This window comes from Diadema antillarum, unplaced genomic scaffold, assembly GCF_040938485.1.
Source record: "Diadema antillarum isolate AM-2024a unplaced genomic scaffold, OU_Dant_1.0 seq00000392_RagTag, whole genome shotgun sequence".
NCBI classification, from domain to species: Eukaryota; Metazoa; Echinodermata; class Echinoidea; order Diadematoida; family Diadematidae; genus Diadema; species Diadema antillarum.
In genome coordinates, this window is record NW_027271387.1 from 35,337 (window position 1) to 58,227 (window position 22,891).

Sequence of the window (22,891 nt, forward strand, 5' to 3'; positions counted from 1 at the left end):
CGTACTGACAAGCTGGAAATACTAAAGAACAGAGATGTCTGTGTTAGATTGACCATTGACACCACTTCCTTTTTAATATAAGTGCCTAAATTTCTGCTTGATGGAGCAATGTTGCATCTTCACAGTCCTCGGTGAATCACATGGCACAAGTTTGCAATTAGAAAAGCATTCAAGAGAGCAGAGACCTTTGCTAAGCAGCTCCTTTCAACCAATACACACATGCTGAAAATGGTCCTATTTCCCAACGATAAAGAAGTGTCTCGCTACCTCAGCTTCCTGCTGCACCTAAAGTGTGCACTCAGTGCACAAATGCATGCAGCAAATACGCGCAACTTGAACTTCTTTATTTGTTTGCCCTATTTGCCAATGATAAAGAATCCTCCAAAATATTCAAACAAACTCCTGGATCCAGAAGGTGGTCCGCATCACTACCAAGATTTAATCAGCTGTTCCTTGTGTCATTATTAACTTTCCTCTAAGTTTCATCCACATCCATTCACGTCTTTTCGAGTTATTTTGCAAACAGACAGACAGACAGACAGACAAACCAATGCCAGCAAAAACATTGTATGTAACCTCCTTGGTGGGGGTATTAACCTGTTGAAGACTAGTCCCGAGTATACTCGGGCAGGTGTCTATGGAAAATGCGTGTTGCAGCAAAGAAGGGAAGATTCCCCACGACTTACCCGCTACACATGACGTCAGTAGACACGCCACACTTCCAGCCACCAGGGCTCTGAAGACCAGCTTTGACACATCAGGCATCCTGCTTGGAATGAGGGGTACCATGGAGCCAAGCATCACCCCCAAGCTGCCCAGGTTGGTGAAGCCACACAGGGCATAGGTTGCTATCACCTGTGTCCGCGCCTGGGGGTGGAATGATGGGTGAGGAAGGGGTCAAGGGTTAGCCTCATATCAGCATTTATAATAGACATATCTCAAATTCCTACCAACATTTTTAACTTTTTATAAATCTCATCTGTTGTCTATAGATGGATCTGAAAATGTCAATATTTTGAAGTTTAAAGGGGTTGGCTAGTATCTAATCAGTGGGAATCAGTCGGAATGCTGGGGGATGATTGTTCCAATCCTTGTGGGATTCATTTAAGAGTACATTATAATATGTCTATTGTTGTGTGAAAATTATTTGATTCAGAATGGTCTCATATTCAAGTAATGTGCAGTTTAATGTTTCCAGGTTAGCATGCCTGTACAGTGACGGGGCATTAAACTGCACATTACTTGAATATGCGACCATTCTGAATCAAATAATTTTCACACAACAATAGATATATAATGTACTCTTAAATGAATCCCACAAGGATTGGAACAATCATCCCCCAGCATTCCCACTGATTCCCACTGATCAGTTACTAGCCATCCCCTTTAACTGTATGATCACATCATATGTGACCCGCTGCAACAAAAGGATCCGAAAGTCGGGGGAGGATAATTTTCTGAAAATGACATGACATTATTCCCTTACTCTCCCACTTTAATGTCATATATAAAATGAATGATAAAAGTACTTGGTTGCGAAGATATCGATGATTTTATTAGCGCATGTCGAGTAGTATAAGAAATCAGCGTTCCAAGAAAACCACCTTCAAAGTTTTCCTTCCGACGCTATCACGATCAAGGGGAAGCAAGACAGTTTTCACCATTTGACAATAGAAGGTACGCTCCTAGCAACCTCTACGATGTTCATTCAAGCTTAGTGCCAGCGGTCTACGAACGACCAATCAGTAACCAGGATGCAACGCGTTGACCAATGAGATTAATCCCTCGTTGCTAGGAGCGGAGTCAAGCTGTGGCGCTAAATCCAAACCTTACTTTCGGACGCGTTTCAGTTCCATTGAAAACCGGAAAATCATGGCCCAGAAAAATGATATTTTCTTGCCTTTCCTTTCATCATTTAGCTTCGAAATTTCGGCAGATGATAGAAGATACATTAGACTACAAAATTATGTCAAAGACAGAAATCCGTACGTTTTGACGGATTTTGATGATCTGACTTCAAACTCGATTTTCTCGGCTCACCCGCCAGCGACTTTAGGATCCTTTTGTTGTAGCAGGTCACATATGTTCATGGAATGAAATATTGTCTCAAAGTGTTTGCTTGATACTTTAAATCTTTCAAATGCTATCGGCATTAATTTATATCAACAGAAACCAGTTTATTTCAAATTTGAAGGACTTGCTGCTTCATTATTACTGCATCAAATTTCAAGTTACATTATTCACGCACACAAAGCCTGACAAACACACATACAGAACTTACACTGACAGTGCCTTCTTTTATTCTTTCTGACAAGTCTGAGTATGCGATGAACTCGTTGAGAAAGGTCTTCGTTCCGATGAGTTCTGCCACAAGACCACAATCCTCCAATGAGGTGCCCAGGATCCAGGCGAGGGGGAAGAAAACGTACCTACAAATCAGCTGCAAATCACACCCCAAAAATAAGAATAAGAGAGTCTATTCTCCAACTTTCACTATATGTTTAAACTATTTCAACTTTTGAATGCTTCCATCCGTGTTGGATATAATGGCATGCAGAGTTTTTTTTTACTAATGCTGCCTTATGATCGTGTAACCCTTCCCAAGAAAGCCTAAAACACTTGACATTACCTTCCCGGTCAAGGTATCTTTACATTCATCACAAACACTATACATTAATTTGATACATGATTTGGTCCCCTTGATTTCCAGAACCTGCTTAAGAGTAAGAGCCACCCAAACAGATTAAGAGAGTTTTGTCTGATTAAGCTCTGAAGTCTTGTATGGGAGGAAGAAATCAAACATATTTGAATAGTCAATTCAAAACACTACATCCACATACTCTACGTAACTGACAAGTCTTACATTTCAGATTATATACCTCACTTGATTAATCCTTGTTTCTGATTGGTTGAAGTCATGGGTCTGAATTTAACAAAGGCCTGCACAGCGCAAAGCTTCATAGCATCCAAGTTGCCCTATAACATCCAAATTGCACTCTATCGCAAGTAACCGGATGTACATGGACGTGTACTGTTTGTAACAAACACTCTGTTTGTCCTTCACAGCACAAGCAGCGAAAGGTGCAAAACCCTTGTCTGTACAATATAATGCAATTGTAAATCAAACGGCCCGACATTTGCTGACAGCAAGTTGATAACAATTTATGTATATTGCAGCAATCCGTAACCTGTACGAACTACTGAATTTGCAACATGGCATGACTAGTACATGTACGTATATGCTGCAATCCATAAGTGCAGTCCACTCACTTGGTAGCTTTATTCAGTGTATGAAGCATGGATGTAGGGACTTGTATTATCATAAACACTTGCGCTGGTTACGTGGCTTTCACACCGTGAGGGTTACATGCATGCATTGACACAGTATGCAGTGCCTGTGACGTACAATGCAATCACTGTGCAAAAGTGCCTTATGATCACAAAATGTGAACTGGCTATCACAATCGTGATTGACCAAGTTAAATTTCATTTAAGCTTTTTGTGTGTATAAAACAGATATAGACTGCTTTTACTCGGGTTCATGGTTGATATTAGTTGTCCCTCGGGATCTCAATTCCACACTATGACCCTCAGAGCAAGCTGCTTGGGTCAGAGCATGGAGTTGAGATCCCTGAGGGCTATATCAACCTTGCCCTGAAAAGCAGTCCATATCTGTAAGATTATTCAGCAACCTTAGATCTTGGATGGGGGATAGATGTTAAGCCACCAAATCTCAGATTTTTGAAGATATGTCAAATGCCAAATGTGTGGTTTCATTGTTGAATCAGCACTGTCCACATTTATACCTGGAAACTGAGGTTCTCCACACCAGCCATGATGCCAAGCCACCGGAGGACAGCGTTGACAAATGCAAGGAAGGCCAAGCTGGCCAGAATGTTGCAGATGATGTAGGCACAGATTTTCAGGCCGTCGGCAGCTCCGTTGAAGAATGCCTCCAAGCAATTCCTCTCTGGTCTGTTCATCACCCACAAAACGAGAGATGGAGAAAAAAAAAATTGAGTTATAGTAAGGAAAGGTTTTAATATCACTTCTTTGAGAGAAACATAACAAGAGATCAGGTGAGTCATGCACGTACCTGATTCTGACAAGTTCACCTTCCATGCATTCTTGCAAACTTTTCCCCTACAAAGAACACGGCAGGCTTAAGGGCCTCCAGGGGGGCATAGCGCCATGTGAAAATCATATCCCAGTTCTTAGAAATATGACTGTAAGTTTTCAAAAGGAAGGTCAATATGTGAAAAACCCGCGATCTGCCATAAACAAAGCAGACTTACCATATTTACTCAGAGTATTTCCAGTTTTATAGAATATTTTTAAGAATTGGGGGGAGGGGGGTGTTGGTGTCCTTTGTCTCAATTTATGAGCTAAAAAAATCATTCAGGATTATCTGCAACTTAGGACAGCCACTAGTCTTTGTCGAAGACCCTCTCACTGCGGTAAATGCCAGAGCCTTTGAAAAAGAATGGACAGCCACAAGAACTAAGAATATATCTAACGCGCATCTGTTCTAAATACAATTGAATATTTTGGGATAGATGGCAATTTTTCTCTCAATCTATCTCTTTCATTGTCAACAGCATTTCCCAGATCAGCCTTGGACTTACACTTTCTCAACTTCCACATTGAAGACTCTCGCCGTCTTGGGCCTCCTCGTCTCCGGGTAGAAGATCTTAGCGACGGCCAGAGCCGCTGGGGCCGAGATGATGGAAGCGGAGAGGAGATGGGCGGGGCTGATACCAAAGGTGATGTAGATGGCCAGCATGTTGCCAGCGATGGTGGCAAAGCCGCCCGTCATCATCGAGTGGAGCTCAGAGTTGGTCATGTCCTTCAAGTATGGCTTGATGGCCAGAGGGGCGGTGGTCTGTCAGAATGGAATTCACAACGCCACATGACACAAGACTTCCTCATCGATTTTTTCATCCACAAATACAGTCATGCATTTCAAATGTCCAAAGAAGCCAACAAACAATACAGCCAACAAACAACATCTGTATCCGCAACATGTCAGAATTATGAATACAAAATATACACTACTGTAATATGATATGGAACCATTTTGAGGTCACACACATTCAAAAGTGTCTGACAGAAGTGACTAACAGCGGTCTAAAGTCACTCCAAGGTCAGTGATGACCATTTGTGATCCTAGCAAATTATCATCCCATCAATTCCATATAAACATGGGGCTTGATTTTTTTTTCCAAGGACCCAAACCCCCCAAATTTTTCTTATATATTGTCTCCATGCACACTCTAACCCCAGCCTATTAGGTTTGTGACATTAAAAATCCATATTTTCCTCTGGACTTTTAAACATGACGCAAATCTCTCGTTTGAAGAGGCTACACCCCAGTAAATAATGCCAGTGCATATCTTGGCAATCAATGACTTAAAGTCAAAGATATAAAACACCTGTTTCTTGACCCTGGCCTAATCTAAGCATCAGTCATCGCCACAGCGCCACAGGAGGGGGGGGGGGGGGGGGGGGGGCACCGCGAGAGGAGGAGATTGTTTTGGTTTTGGCATGGGCCATGTAGCTCCATGGTGCGTGTGTGTGTGTGTGTACGTGTGTGTGTGTGAGTGTAGACATTCAGCGTATGCAGACAGAGCATGCCTGTACTGTAGTGACCGGAACTATTGTCATTCCATTTTGCTCTCCCCTTCTCCCTCCCCCATCTCTCCCCCCTCTCCCTCCCTCTCTCCCCCTCGCTCTCCCTCTCTCTCTCTCTCTCTCTCTCCCTCTCTCTCTCTTTCTCAATGATCCAGTCAGCAGGCTGATTGTAACCAGGGAGGTAGTCTCACCTCCCTGTTGTAACTCACTGTCAAATAGCACATTGTCAGCACCGGCAAACTGGCAATGCTCTCCTTCTTATTCCTGTATTTTCGTTATTTACGGGTCGATTTTTTTCGTTCGAAATGTAAAATGGATGACCATAGAATTTCTCAATAGAATATAAAATTGAAAACTTTAGAAAGGATAGAGAAAATTGAGTTCACTTTGAATGGTCTGCCACAGGCAGATATCCTTATCATGCTCTTACGTAATACGACAGCTGCTTTCTCAATGAAGAGGTAGTCTCACCTCCCCGTTGTAACTCACTGTCAAATAGCACATTGTCAGCACCGGCAAACTGGCAATGCTCTCCTTCTTATTCCTGTATTTTCGTTATTTACGGGTCGATTTTTTTCGTTCGAAATGTAAAATGGATGACCATAGAATTTCTCAATAGAATATAAAATTGAAAACTTTAGAAAGGATAGAGAAAATTGAGTTCACTTTGAATGGTCTGCCACAGGCAGATATCCTTATCATGCTCTTACGTAATACGACAGCTGCTTTCTCAACGATCCAGTCAGCAGGCTGATTGTAACCAGGGAGTAGTCTCACCTCCCCGTTGTAACTCACTGCCAAATAGCACCGGCAAACTGGCAATGCTCTCCTTCTTATTCCTGTATTTTCGTTATTTACGGGTCAATTTTTTTCGTTCGAAATGTAAAATGGATGACCATAGAATTTCTCAATAGAATATAAAATTGAAAACTTTAAAAAGGATAGAGAAAATTGAGTTCACTTTGAATGGTCTGCCACAGGCAGATATCCTTATCATGCTCTTACGTAATACGACAGCTGCTGGAGTCATCAAACTCTGGCTTGGCCTCCAGGTTTGTCACGCCTGAGCAGAGAGTTTATTTGCAATGGACAAGTACTTCGACTCCCAACTCCCAAACGACAAATATACGCACCCCACTTTGGGTAACCCCAGTTGGGACTCGCCTCAAACGAGGGATTGACGGCATGAATCATTTCTAGCCCTTTTTCAATGTCATTTTTAACATTTCATGCTTGCTCTTCTTTGTACTGAGCATTGACAATAGTCGCCACTTACCCTCTGTTTTAGTATTTCTCCTCGAAATCACAGGAAATTCAATATTACCCAGTTATCATAACAGGAAGAAATTACTGGCTCTGTACAACTCTTACCATGCCAACAAAGATGTTGGATGCAGCAGCAAACGACTCCGCCCCCGACGTCGCCATGGTGAAGTGCATGATGAAGGCCAGAGCCTTGATGATGACTTGCATGATGCCAAAGTAGTAGAGGAGCGCACACACAGAGCTGGTGAAGATGATCACCGGAAGAGCCTGGGTTTACGACAGAAGGACGATACTTTTGGTCAAGATTTGATGCATACATGCTTTTCTCATACCACATGACATCTTCACACAAAATCGTCAGGTGAGAATTAGAAGGGCGTTCAGTGGCCACTAAAGCCATAGTGTTTGAGACACCTTAACGCCCTTCTCATTCTTACCTGACAAAATTTGGCCAGAACAGGAGAAGCAAGGAGAGGGGAGCAAGGGGTCTTAAGGGAGGTGATTCAAACCTCCAAAGAATGTCTTGTTTGATTTATTTGTTTTGCCCTTTTACTTTATGCATATTTTTGGGATAAACAGTTTTTGTTCGAGGAGATTCATCAATTCTTCTGCATCACAGATATCTCATGAGTGCCTACCTTCAACACTGTGACAGACATTGCATTCACTGTTGATAAATGTAAATGGCAGCTAGTACAAGCTATCTCTGAAAAGAACGAGGGGATATGAATCCATTAAAGATGATTTGATTTCAGTCAGCAGACACACTTGCTGAAGACTCTAGCTTTGGAAAACTCAATAGTCTGAAACAGGCTGACCATATGTATGGCAACCAGGTACTGTAAAAGTGGATATTTTCGCGCGACTAATTTTTTGCGCTTGGCTGGGTCAGAAGAGTTTTGCGCGTTTTTAATTCCGCGGAATCAAGACATCTCGCACAGGAGCATATGGCAAGCAAAAATATTCTCATGCTTTTATTTTTGCGCTAGTTTCTGGTTGCACGAAATGCGCGAAAATTTCAACACCGCAAAAATTTCCACTTTTACAGTATGTGTCACATATTGAGGATACAAATATGATCATTATCTGGATATGAGTTTTCTTAAATTTGTCTCCTTCTGTATGAAGAGCAGAGTTTTCTGCCTCAGAGAGGCAAAGTTTGTCTCCTTTTCACACAGAAGACAGAAAAATTGGAAAAAAAACCTCATACCCTATATCTTCACCTCTCTGCTTTATAATATCTTGTTTTCATGATTGATATCTTTAGAGAAAATGGCTTAATTATCTGCCTGTATCACAGCTCAAAAGATCACAGAATAAGAACACAATAGAGCCAAGGCCACACATTAGACAGTACATGTAGGTTGTGATGTTTGAGGCATCTCAACAAAAAAAACCAACAGTCTTGTCATCTCTTTATGTGCCCCGTTTGCACCCCAGACTTAGCTTGCCAACTTCGCATATTTTGTTCAAATGCACATTTTGTTCAAATGCACATTTTGTTCAAAGAGACAACAGTGTGCAAGCCGATCAATAAATTGCAATATGCCACACTTCTTTGACAGAGTTATAGCCATAGCTTTGTCATAATATTTACATTACAGGAGAGCTTGCAATTTTTGTCTACAACTTTGCTGTTTTGCATTTCTGGCATGAACGCTTCTATAAAAAGCTACATGGCTTTGAAAAATAGAATGTTTTCCAAGAGCGCTCATGCATTCTGGTACAAAAATAATGTGATGTATGGGGATTTACACTATGGAACACAAAGAGATTCACGAAGCAAAACATCAAAACAGAACTCTGCAGTGTCTGATTTATGGTTACTGTTAACCTTATCTATCTATCATTAGCACTGGCAACCTGACTACAAAGCTTGATGTCAATGGTAGTTGTTTTTGGTGATGATCTGTGTGGGATGATAAATTCCAGGAAAGTGGGGAACACAGATATCATGGTCTGAGGTGGGTCCAGATGAACCAACTTGTGATATATTCATGCAATGTATGGATATACAATGTATTGATACGAGTCCATTCAGACACAGTCCCGTTATCTGAAAATAGTATGGGAGCATTCAGACCTCATGTTCAGTTGAACTTTCATGGGAAGCTCACGAATATGAACGAGTCTCCCCCTTGTGCAGTATGAACTTTGTGCGGGCTTTGCACTTTCGTGTTTATACCTTGCGCTGGATTCATCTGTAGTAGAAGTGTAGGGCCCTAAAATGCACTTATGGCCAATAAGCCCCACCTATGATTTGTACATATACGACAAAAGGATAGGAGAGCTTTCAGATGCAAACAAACAAACAAACATATGAATATAGGATAATCATACAAAATGGTGCTCAAAACATCATTTCACAAAATGTCCTATATTGAAATAAGGTATCGATATGCGGGCATTCAGACGCGAAAGACATCCCATATCCATATGTGTATACTATAATTCATACATTGTACATCAATACAAGAACTCTCTCGTCTAACAGGGGGGCAAGATGTGATTCTCCCGAGCTCAAATTTGCTGGTATTGATCAATACAAGACTCTGACAAACAGGTCACTTGGAAGTTGATGAATTCCCAAGTGAGCTCTCATCTGAGAGGTGCCCTTTTTGTCAAATATGGCACACTATTGTAGCTGAAACACACTACAAATGTACATTAAACTCTGCCCTGCTATCATGATTAACTATCAATAAATCATGATTTCTGTCACACAGCTACAAGATGTTAAATACCCCTACAGCCATAACATTCACGGGAGGTAAGATTGTGAGGGTCAGAACGTGACATTTTCCCCTCTCCCCTCGACTTCACTCAGTGTTGCTCTGACAAATGACATCTAGTGTATCTGACAAACAGGTTTTTAATAAGTAATTTAAGCCTCTTATTACCTCCACCAAGGAAGGTTAAGTGATCATCGGCGTTGGTTTGTCTGTTTGCAAAATAACTCAAAAAGTTGTGCATGGACTAAAATGAAACTTCCATGAAAAGTCAATATTGACACAAGGAACACCTCATTCAATTTGGGTTGTGATCTGGAAAATTTTATGGATTTTTGAAGGATTTTTCATATTTTGGCATATGAGGTCTACGAACTTAGGGTTCAAGCTGTGTGTTCTGCTGGTTTACATATGCGCACTAAAGCGCGTGCTCTGCTAGGACATAATAAGGCACCATGCAATGACATAGATGAAAGACTTCTATTTGGGGAAATAGATTGCATGCGTGAATGGGTGGAAATGAGTTGCTTGCTTGGCGGAGCTCTGCACTCTCCCAAGTGCCTTTCTAGTTTGGGAAAGAGGATAAATCAGAATTGTACACTCAACAAGTCACAACTCTGAACCCTATAACCACAAAAATGTTCTCCAGATGTTAACAAAAAATGAAGACTTAGATCTTACAACAGGAAATCATGTAGTATCAGAAAAATAACTTGAGCAAATACATTACCATGTTGCCAATGGGGACATTAAAACAGGGGCACAAAATAGTTGCGTTGTCTCTGAATACATCAATACAAATTGTGAATGGCTTGTCATTAATTGATCCTACTGGAATATGTGGGTTATGCATGTGTCTTTACACATATATCTTCGAATGAAATTTGAGAATTGAAACATGTAAACGTGAGGTGTTGAAGTCATATTTATCTTCCATCCAATATTTAAGACTTTTCTTTCTCAATCTCGTAGGAAATATTTTTATAACATATGTTTAAACATTCACTAGAATATAAATATATATGCGCCCCCACACACACACACACACACACACACACACACACATTTATGCCGAGGAATCAAATATGAAAATATGTCCCACTATGAGACGATTTCTATTGATTGTTGTATAATATTTTAATTCAGTTTCAATCTTAATCTAATCAATTTATTTCTCAATGACAAAAGAATCCATCAAATAGAAAGAATGCCATATTAGTCGAACAGCAAAGGTATAAAAAAGTGAGTTAATCATTCATTGGTGCCTATTAAAAAGGCTTATCTTTTATAATGTGCACATGATGTTGGATGCTCTAAGGACAAGGACATAAGTTTACAGCCATCAAAGCTGGGTTGTCATATATTGGTACATTAAAATGGTGTTTTGTGGTCATACTTTCACTGGCAATTTGTTGATAGTTGTGTCTGGCAGAGATAGTCAGCACAAATTGAACAATCCCCCAACTCTCCTTCGACTTTGTCTCAATCATCCATGCCAACAACATCCCGGCAACTACTGGCAATCTCCACAACTCAGTAGAGATGATCATGATTGATAGCACAGTGAAACCATATCACATACTTCCAGCAGCTTGCTATCAAACTTGCCTTTGTCGCCCCATGAAGGCCAGGACCGTCCATACACATCCTGTTGTTAATATCCCCTGGTATGGTGGGGCTGTAATACAGAAGTCAGACTTCTCACAATGCAAGTTTGTTACAATGTCACAGCACTTTTTTGCAGCCAGCAGGTCTTATCTATTTCAATTTTGTTCCGACAGGAACAAATGACCTTATAAAAGTATAGAATAGTTTGTTAATGTGTGATTAGCGTGAAAATCACTACAATGTGCCTTACTGATTACATTTGATATAAACTGGTATAGTTTTCAGATGACAAAAGTAGCAAAAGGTATCCACTAGTTTCACTCTGACCAGTGAAATAAAAGAGTCCACCATATGTTGCTGAAGATACACCATGCTGTGAAAGTGGTATACAGGTGATGCAGATGAATGATAAAACCCTAAGGCGCAAATTCATGAAGGTGGTTTGAATTAGGACCATAGTTTATGCTGATTTGGTTTGTGTAAATGTGTGTAACAGATTGAGTATGCCGACCCGACAGATGTCCAATGATAACCACACTTGGAAACGCGTCTGCCAAAGATAAGCCTATTTCATGCCATGGACTAAATTCAAACCACAGTCTTCATGACTTTCATGACTTTGGGCCTTTATGTGGAGAGGGTCAAGACTTTGCCCCTTGAGGACGAGTCCCAAGTGTACTCGGGCAAGTGTCTATGGGAAATGCATGTTGTAGTAACATCAGCCCGTCCTAAATGGGTTTAAGAAATTCTTAAAACAATCGAGTAAGAAATCACCAGTTTGCAATGTTATGCAAAAGGACAATTATAATTCAATGAGCAGGGGGTTAGGATTTACACCACTCCCAGGTGGTACATGCCATCTTGACACATTATACCTACTACAAAGAGAAAGGAGTGAAGCTCCAGAGGGGCGGGGCCAAAGACAAAGGTAGACCCAGCAGTGGTGTAGTTGAGGAATATCTCCACGTTGGTACCCAGCCAGTTAAACGTGGTAAAGCCTGGCTTGGTCCTCAGGATGAGTATACCCAGGAAGAGCTGGAGGTAGATGCCCCAGTAGACGGTCTTCCATCTTATCTGAGAATGAGAAGGGGGGAGCAGTTATAGTTTTAGTATCGACAAACCACTAGACAAGATAAGTTTTTATTATTACTGAACCAAATGTGACCTGCTACAACAAAAGGATTCTAAAGTCGCTGACGGGTGAGCCGAGAAAATCGAGTTTGAAGTCAGATGACCAAAATCTGTCAAAACATTTGGATTTCTGTTTTTAACATAATTTTGTAGTCTAATGTATCTTCTATCACCTGCCGAAATTTCGAAGCTAAATGATAAAAGGAAAGGCCTGAAAATAGCATTTTTTCTGGGCCACGATTGGCTCGCCCGTCAGCGACTTCAGGATCCTTTTGTTGTGGCGGGTCACAAATATTTAACCCGTTGAGGACGGACTGATTTTGCTACAACATGCATTTCCCATAGACACCTGCCCGAGTATACTTGGGACTTGTCCTCAACGGGTTAAAGGTACAAATGGTCTTCATTTGAGCACATGTGTGTGCTGTACTCAGTAGTTTCAGTGCAGGCTGTACATCCAGATGGATTGGGCAGCACGACTTTTCTGTGAATAGATGAAAACATTATGAGTATGAAGCAAGTGCTCTTCAAAAATTCAAGATCCAGGAATATGTTTTTGCGCCGCTCAGCACGAAAAATTAACGCCACGCAAATATTGATGTTTGCAGTTTAACCCGTTGAGGACGAGTCCCGAGTATTCTCGGGCAGGTGTCTATGAAAAATGTGTGTTGTAGCAAAATCAGTCCGTCCTCGACGGTTTAATAGTTTACAAGGGTAAGAAGAATTAACCCCAATGTGATGTGCCCATATGCTTTCTGCCATCTAATGAAAATACATCGCATAGGAATCCTCAAAAGAGGATCTGGAAGGACCATGGATCTCCAGACCCTAAAAAGTGATTTTTTTTTTTTTAAAGATAAAATACTAAACAAAATGTCTCTCTATGTCTCTCTTCTCTACATAGGAATAACAATGAGCATAATATGAAGTCCCTCTAACAGAAAAATGTTTCTGCATGAAAAAGAAAAATGGTCTTTACATCTGCAGAATGGCAGTTTCAATAATCTTTTTCTCTCTTGATCTTTAATAGTCTAAGGATTGACTCTGATCATTCCTGAACATGTTGAGAGGGGGAACCCGGGCACTCAAGCTGTGGTTTATAGCTACACCGCCAGCATTCAGGTTTAAAAGATCATGAACTCTGCTGTTCAACATTACAATCAAGAGTCAAGTGCCCCTTGGGGTATCCTCTTTCATGACCAACTAGAAATGTCGCTATGGCGACTGGTATGCCTCCGCCATAATGCATGATTCTCCTAATAGGTCTATACTCAGTAGTACATGTGGACAATGTGTGATTACATTTTCACAAAATTGGCAAATTATTAAAATGACATGTTTGTCACAAATGTATTGAATGTTTACCTTCCTTGACCTATGTTTAATTGGATGAATAGGAGAGCATGTATTTGGGGATTTAAGAACTTTAACTTGACTTTGACCATTTCATAAGTTTATGCACTGAGTAATTTTCAAGGTATGGAGAAAAAGCGCAATTTCTGTATTGAACAGTAAATTGTTATCATTTTCATCTGGCCTTTGATTTATAAGAGAAGCACTGTCAGGCAGAACATACATAAATTCAGCATGTACTAAGTTTCAAGATAACTTGAGCCACTTCCGAGATATGGAGAAAAAAGTAAGTTCAGCACTTTCACTTGATCTTTGACCTTTTGACCTTTGACCTTCTTGGCAAAAAAAAAATCCCAGAGAATCTCTATTGGGTTAGACATGCATACATCAAGTTTTAAAAAAAATATATCCTGCTGGCATTGCATAAATATAAGGAAAATAGTAAGATTTTGAAGTATTGCCCTTGACCTTTGACCCCTGACCTTTGACCCCATGAACCCTAAATTCCCTAGATAACCACTGCCAGTCAGTAGATGCATATACACTATGTTCCATGAAGATACCTTGAACAATTTCCAAGATACAGAGAAAAAAAGTGAAATTTTAACATTTTACTTGACCTTTTGACCTTTGACCTTTTGACCTCATGACCCCAAACTTTCACCAGAGAATCTTAATTGGGTAGTACATGTATACACTAAGTTTCAAGAAAATATCTTCAGGCATTGCATAGATATGGGGGAAATAGTAAAATTTTAAGCATTTGACCTTGACCTTTTGACCTTTGACCTTGAGCATGTGCACCCAAAAGTTGATAGGCACAACTTCACCCCCTAATACACATACATGCCAAGTTTCATTAGGATACCTCAAAAGGTTTTGGTAGTTACCCTGTCCACAAAATTCATTACGGACGGACGGAAGGACGGACGGAAGGACGGACGGAAGGACGGACGGACGGACGGACGGAAGGACGGACGGACGGACGGACAACCCGAAAACATAATGCCTCCGGCACCACTTCGTGGCGGAGGCATAAAAAAACCCTCAAGTTGGAGCATCTTGAGCACAATGGGGCCGCAAATATGCCAACCTACCGGAGGTGTGTGTGTGTGTTTCCCTATTACGCCGAGAGTGACGTCGAGATGAGAGAGAGAGAGCGAGCATGATGTGGGAGGCGGCAGGTGCCAATCACAAAGAAGGTGGAAGTAGATCAAATCACGTCAAGTAAAATGCAAGCATTATTCTGTATGCTTTGTATGTCTGGCTGCATGATTACATCTATGCCCCCAAGTTTTCCTTTTTCTTTTTTCATATCAATTTGCAGTAAAATCTCTGTTGAAAGGGGGGGGGGGGGGGGAGTGTACTTCAAACAGTAAAGCATCAAATGAATCTACTAGTATGTATCTCATAGATGCCTGCAAGGCAAACTGCCATCGAAATTAGAGATCATTTCTGAAGCAGAATCACTCCTTATCAAGAGAATCTCTGGTGGTTTTGGACATTCAGTTATGTTTGATTTAAAGTCCACACCACAACAGAGGAAGTGAATTTACACTGTTTTGAACTTCATATCCTGAAAGAATGAATTGCAGATTGAAATACTTCTACGCATGAACTACATGTACATGTACTTCCACCTTTTGCCCTTGACACAAAATAAGCATTGAATTAGCAATGGGCATGAAATCTTTGTTTCTACTTTCTTCAGCTATGGTGGTGGGCACAGGACATCAACACAATCTGCTTGGCAAGCTTAGATTTTTTTCTGATGTCAAGGATATAATCTATTCAAAGCTGCTGCATGTTTTGTCTTCTACAGTTGTTTTTCCACTTCCTTATACGTTTGATTCTCATGAAGGCCGTATGTGGAAACATGACACCCTGCATGTGATCTATGCAAGTCATTCGTATCTGATGTACTCATTCTTTTATCCCTCTCTATACAGTCCCAATTATTTAACCCTTTAGGCCCTATGTGCACAGGCATGCAGCTGAATTTGTCATGTTTTTGTTTTTTTTGTTTTTTGTTTTTTTTTCACCAGCACCCAGTAACCCAATCCAAACTGGACCAACAGGTTTAGTTGTACAGTTTCAACCATGCCAACTCAGGTGTAACAATGTGCCTCAATCCAACAGGAGGGCCATCCTGACACAATAGGAATTGAAGGATTAGCTAATCTCTATTCATTAACAATTTGTTTCCACACATCTGTGCTAACAGTGCAGAATCAAGCATGTGTGCCAGCAGGAGCATTGTCATCTTCATCCTAGCTCCTTGACCATCATCATCATCATCTTCATCAATCATCATGATCATTATATCCATCATTATGATTGTCACCACCACCATCATCCATCATCATCATTGTCAATACTGGCTGGAGCAGTGGCATCTTCACCCTAGTTCCTTGACCATGATCATGATCATCTCCATCATCTTCATCATTATCCTCCTCCTCCTCACCATCATCACCACCACCACCACCACCACCACCACCACCACCACCACCACCACCATCATCATCATCATCATCATCATCATCATCATCATCATCATCATCATCATCATCATTGTCAACACGACCAGGAGCATTGGTATCTTCTTCATCATCATCATCATCATCATCATCATCATCATCATCAACACCAGCAGGAGCATAGGTATCTTCACCATTAGCATCTTGATCATCATCATCACCATCATCATCGCCATCATCAGTCAACATTGTCATTATCGCTATCGTCGTCCTCATCACCATCATCATCATCATCATCCTGTTTACCATTATCATCACCACCATCATCACAAGGACCTTCACTTTTATCATTGTCATGATCATCTTCATCCACTCACCTCTTTGAGAATTCTCACCATCATCACAATATAATGGTCAGCCCACTCAGGTGCAACAATATGGTCAGTCCAACAGGACAGCCATATTTATTCATTGGTAGTACTTTCCAGATGACAGGCCAATTGGTAAACCAAATGGTTAACCTGTGTTATTATCATCATCATCACCATCATCTCCATCATCATCATCTCCAACATCATCATTATCATCATTATCAGCATCATCATCACCAACATCATCATCATCATCAGCAGCAGCATCAGCATCAGTATCAGTGATATCATCTTCATTACAATCTTCGACTTCTACCAAACTTTATCATCCTCATCATCATAGTCATTGTCTTTTTCGGTAATCATCCATCGTCATCACTGCTAACCAATGTCATCCTCACTCACATCCACCATCTAACTCTCCTGCGGATCCCGCTACTCACCCTTCCTGGGTATTTGGACACCAGGACGCTGACAAAGAGCATGAAGAAGAGCCCCAGAACGGATATGAGTCGCCGCGGCTCCTTGGCGATGGACGCAAACACTCCTGTCGCAGCCGCAAGAACAACGAGGAACAGGTTCACGCCAATGTATAAAGACCTGAGATTGGGCAAATTAAAGATTCGACACATTAGTAAACAAACATAATTATATTACATTATATACCAACAAAATGTGGAGAGACATCTGCATAATTGCTATGTGAATACAGCAAACACGAAAAGCAAAGAGACAGAAGGGTAACATGTGTGACATTTTAAGCAACATGATCACATTAATCTGTTGACAACTAGTCCTAAGTATTCTCGAGCAGGTGTTTATGGGAAACGTGTATTGTAGCAAAATCGGCCTATCCTCAATGGGTTAACAGGGTTATCAACCCCTGACCACGGCATTATAGGGATGTTATAGTTTGGGTTGAGATGGGGATTCAGGTCTTAACTTTCTGCGGGATATAGAGCACATAATTCTAAGAGGAATTAACAATTTTTAAAAATTAATGTCGGTCTTGAAATGGCTGAGAATATTTAAAAACAAAAGATGCTAATAAAAGTTGGGACCCACCTTTTGTTAGGACTACTTTGTTTACTTTATTTTTGGATAACTCAAACATTTCAAAAAATGATTTTCATCAAATAAACTTTCAATTTCTCTGAAAATTGTGTATACTCTTTAATATTTTATATAAGTGGTTTCTAATCATCTTGCAATTGGCTGAAATTGGAATCCCCTCTGAACCAAAGCTATAAATACTAAACAGGGCTGCCAACATTCATCCATCCAAATCAGGGAGATATCTGCGTGTCATGTGCATCTTAAATTATTTCCAAATTAGGGAGACTTTTATATTCTTTTGTCAGGATATGACAAGATATATAAATATGAAGGAAGACTTGGCAGCCCTGTACAGATACATGGAATGAGCATATGCTGAAGGTTAAAAAAAAATGCATTTTGGCTTCAAAATAGCAAAACTGATTCAAAACCAAATTTTCTGATTTGGATTAAAAAAGTTTGTAGCTCTTTGAAAATTAAAAAAAAAAAATCTCATGATTTCACCATCCTAAGGCTGATTTGTTGTGCATCAATTCTCACAAACCCAAACTGAGTATAGTATCAGGCTGAACATTATCACTATTAAAAGCCAGTTCAGTGTTGCATTCTATGCATGAGTAGATAAAGGTCATCTACTTTTTTTTTTAAAAGACATAATGGGAGACAGAGTTGTAATGGGCACTGTTATGGACAACACCTGAACAATCTTTTTACATTGCGGTGAAAGAGCATTTCTAAACATTGAAGGCAGCTTCTCAACATACCAAAGCAAGTTGGACTATTAACAGTAAAGGAATAAAATCTAATTTTACAATTATTTGCTTCAGTGGTTCAAAATTTGGGTCATTTGAACCATCGCTAAACTGCCAACTGGTCTAATCCTAGTGAAAAACAAGATTGGCATGAAGGATAGCAAGTGTCATTTTAAAAAAATCAACAAAACCATGGTTTTAAACTGTAAAACAAAACATCACATTAACCTCATTCATGCTCCATCATGTGTGCACTCATATTACAAAGCTTTAGAAAAAGAGTTTTGTCAGCAAAGGTTAAAAAAAAGGTAACCTACATTGCATGCCTTGTAAAACACACATACACCAAAAAAGAAAAAAAAAAGCCCAAGACAAAAAAAAAGGAAAGAAAAAGAAAACAAAGATATCTATTAAAAGCCCAAAACATAGGGGATGCAAAAATGAATGCATCCTAAATTTGGAACAATTTCCGCAGGATGCCAGTCTGCCATCTGAGCAATCACAATTATCTCTTTGCTCAGGACGTCGGAATACTCCTCTAATTAGTCCCAGGTCTCAGTCACGCTGCCATTAATGTCTAACATTAGACCCTGGCATTAAAAGGAAAAAGACCGGTCTCCTAAACATCCAGCTCCTTACGCTTTCATTTGATAAAGACAAGCGAGGGAGACAGACAGCTTGTCAGTTCTTCTCCTCTTGTGATATTAGATGCACTCTACAGTAATCTGGGACTCTTGGCAACGGAATCAGAAGTATTGTGCTGCATCCATTCACAGATAATCCTATTGGATGTTGTGAAAGTAGTGTGCACACTGATTTACCACTTTACAAATAAAAATAACTACCTCTACTTTTTTTTTAACCCAAAAACTCTCTCTCTTCTCTCTCGCTTTCTGGATATATGTGTATCGAAGTTTTTCGTTCACAGAGCATTCGGTGCAACTCTTCTACCTGAACAATCAAAATACTACCCAGGGCAAATTAAACTGCATTATCATTTCTGTGTTGGCATCCTATTTGAAGTTTACATCAATACACACGGACATATTAACAAAGAATAAAAAATATCTGATCACATGCAAATTGCAGTGACCTAAAAGTAGATACTGTCAGACAAGGAGAGACAGAGAGATAGAATAAGAGAGAGAGAGAGAGAGAGAGAGAGAAAAAACAAAAAACATTGATGTCAACAATCTGCATGTCTCTTGAAATGTCAATCTCTCCCACAAGCCACAGTGAGTATTAAAGTGGGATACGGATGCTTGCCCCCAAAGATATAAAGGAAAAGTCCATCGTGGTATTATGTCACTTTGTACGAAAACAAAAACAAAACTAGAAATGTCACTATGGTGACTGGTATGCCTCTGCCATAATGCATGGCTCTCCTAATAGGTCTCTAGTACAATGTCTTTACAATGTGTGATGACAGCTTTGCATAATTGGCAAAATACTGAAATGACATGTTTGTCACAAATGTGTTGAATGTTCACTTTCCTTGAACTGGGTTTAATTGGATGAATGGCTATATTGTTGAACAGTGCAGGGATTTGAGGATTTTTACTTGACTTTTGACCCTTTTATAAGTTTATGCAATGGGTCATTTTTAAGATATGGAGAAAAAGTGTAAATTCATTATTAAATTGTACAATTCTAGCATTTTAGCCTGGATTTTGACCCTTGACCTTTGACCCTATGGCCCTAAAATTCCCAAGACAATCACTGTCAGGTAAAACATGCATAAACATTGTAGTTTCATGATGATACCTTGAGCCACTTTCGAGATACAGAGGAAGACGTGAAATTTAGCACTTTCACTTGACCTTAATTGTTTGGCAAGAAACATCCCAGAGAATCTCTATTGGATATACATGTATCAAGTTTCAAGAAAAATCCAGCAGGCACTGCATAAATATGAGGGAAATCATGAAATTCAGGAGATGACCTTAACCTTTGACCCCTGACCTTTACTCATGACCCAAAACTTCCCTAGATAATCACTGCCAGTCAGTACATGCATATGTGACCGTGCACCTCAAAACGAACATAAAGTCGCACACACTGAGGAGGACTGAGGACTGAAAATAAGTGAAATGGGTCAACCTAGCCGAACTTGACTTTTTCATATGTTCTGAAAGAGCGGGTCTTCTTTTACATTATGCTAAAATTTGGTATCATAAAACAGGCATGAAAGTGTGTTTTTTTTAGCAGTTTATCTCGAACTTTTTTTTTGGTAGAATAGTGTGATAAAGGTGTGTTTAGAATCCCTTTTTCATTTCTGAAAAACCTTGTCCACACTCTTCACTTTCAACTCTAATAACTTTTGAAAGGATAGTGCTACTGCTTTGAAAGTTGGCATTAATTATGAACAGAATGTGTTAATGAGGCATGCTTAATTTCAGTTTAATCTGATAATCCCTTCATTGTTTTTACTCTGGTGGTTTACTTCCTGTTGTTTTGTCCCATTCATCGCACAGCCAGCACGGTTTGGTAAAGATTAAGCGCTTGAATAGACACTGTACTTCAGAGCCTCTTTTCTCAGTTCACACTTTTCCTGAGTTTGTGCTTTCTTTCCAATATTTAGATAGGTTAGGAGAGTCCATTTGATTTGAGTTATACATCATTTTAAAGCTTAAAGTCTGCTCTTTTAGAATATGGTCTTAACTAAAAATTCATGTCGGCGACTTTTTGTTTGTTTTGAGGTGAAGGGTCACATATGTACTTAGTTCCATGACGACACCTTGAACCATTTGCAAGATATAGAGAAAAAAAAATAAAATTTTCACTTGACCTTTGACCTTTGACCTCATGAACCAAAACTCTCTCTGGAGAATCTCTATGTGGTAGTACATGTAATAATGATAATAATAAACCATATTTACATAGCGCATATCACTAGGTTTCAAGAAAATACCTTCAGGCATTGCATAGATGGGGGAAATAGTAACATTTTGAGCATTTGACCTTGACCTTTTGATCTTTGACCTTGAGCATGTGCACCCAAAAGTTGACAGGCACAACTTCGCCCACTCATACATATACATGCCAAGTTTCATTACGATAACTCAAACAGTTCTTCAGTTACGCTGTCCACGATTATGGACGGACGGATGGACAACTCGAAAACAATGCCTCCGGCGACACTTCGTGGCGGAGGCATACAAAATCAGAGAAGTACAAATGCAGATCAGTGAAAATTTTGGGAAAGAATCAGATACAAACACACACAAAAAAAGTTATGAATTGATAAAGTTTAGAGAGGCAACTCTGTGAAACGCAGGTGTTGAGCAGCTCTCCATTTGTTTTGTACACACAATATCACTGAAGTGTCATTTTTCTCAAATATTTTGGCACAGACAACTTATCTGCAGAGAAGATCATACAAACATGCTCATTACTTCATATCAAGAACAGGGGGGTGTTTCATCAACGTTTGTCGGCGCTAACAACTTGAATCACCATAGTAACAGTCAGTGACCAGAGCATCTCAGCCTATCAAAACCAAGGATTTTGCTGAAATTGGTCAGTGCCGACAGTTGTCGGCGCTGACAAGCATTGATGAAACACCCCCCAGATCTGCGAAACTTGTCTGGCTGATGTAGTTTGCCAGGATGAGTTGTTTCTGAGCATTTTGAGATCAAAGTGTGAAATAATACAATCATTCAAATTTCTTGAACCAGCCATCACTTCTGATGCATGTATACATGTAAATCGGTGTCCGAAATCTTAATATAATACCACATCCAGTGTCTAACAGCCAGTGTTTAGCAGCCAGTGAGTTAAAGGAAACCCAAACCCAAAGAAAAATGTGGATTGAGTGAAAGCAGCAACATTAGTAGAACATATCAGCGAAAATTTGAGGAAAATTGGACAATCGATGCAAAAGTTATGAATTTTTTAAAGTTTTGGTGTTGGAACCGCTGGATGAGGAGACTACTAGAGGTTATGCCGTCATGTGTGGACACCAATATAAAGAAAACAAAGGGAATTCCACAAAAATTCATTTTTCATGAAAATTGCACATTCCATCAACTTGATACTGACATACAGTGTATGCTGAGTGTAGCAATTATTTACCAGGGCCTTCCTTTCTGAAAGCAGTTAGTCAAGTGCTCTTTCATTATACTAGAAAAGTGAATTTTTATGGAATTTTCTTTATATTTTCTTATATTGTTGTCCACAAATAGGCCTACGTCATAACCTCTAGTAGTCTTCTCATCCAGTGGTTTCAACACCAAAACTTTTGCATTGATTGTCTGATTTCCCTAAAAACGTTCATTAATGTGTTCTACTAATGTTGTTGCTTTCACTCAATCCACATTGCTCTTTGGGTTTGGGTTTCCTTTAAACAAAATGAGCAAAAACAATTTTGGTAAAACATCACATTCCAAACACTAGAGACATTTACACTGACAAAAAAAAAAAAAAAAAAATCAATAGAGATACCAGAATTGGAAAAAACAATCACTTTTTTTTAACGTACCAGTTAAATTGCCAGAAAAGCCATACTCATTTCA

The 22,891-nt window shown here is 39.8% G+C and overlaps 1 protein-coding gene across 1 annotated transcript in view; it reads right to left on the bottom strand.

Annotated features, from left to right (window-relative positions):
• Positions 1-22,891, bottom strand: part of LOC139731983 (solute carrier family 28 member 3-like) — a 51,145-nt gene that overhangs the window by 1,931 nt on the left and 26,323 nt on the right. Inside the window, exons 4-10 of the mRNA XM_071642856.1 lie at positions 17,013-17,169; positions 12,114-12,308; positions 7,003-7,164; positions 4,626-4,882; positions 3,807-3,975; positions 2,282-2,440; positions 687-867 (exon numbers count right to left, since the gene is read on the bottom strand). Of these exons, the coding sequence (XP_071498957.1) occupies positions 687-867; positions 2,282-2,440; positions 3,807-3,975; positions 4,626-4,882; positions 7,003-7,164; positions 12,114-12,308; positions 17,013-17,169 (1,280 nt within the window). The remainder of the gene's footprint in view (positions 1-686; positions 868-2,281; positions 2,441-3,806; positions 3,976-4,625; positions 4,883-7,002; positions 7,165-12,113; positions 12,309-17,012; positions 17,170-22,891) is intronic.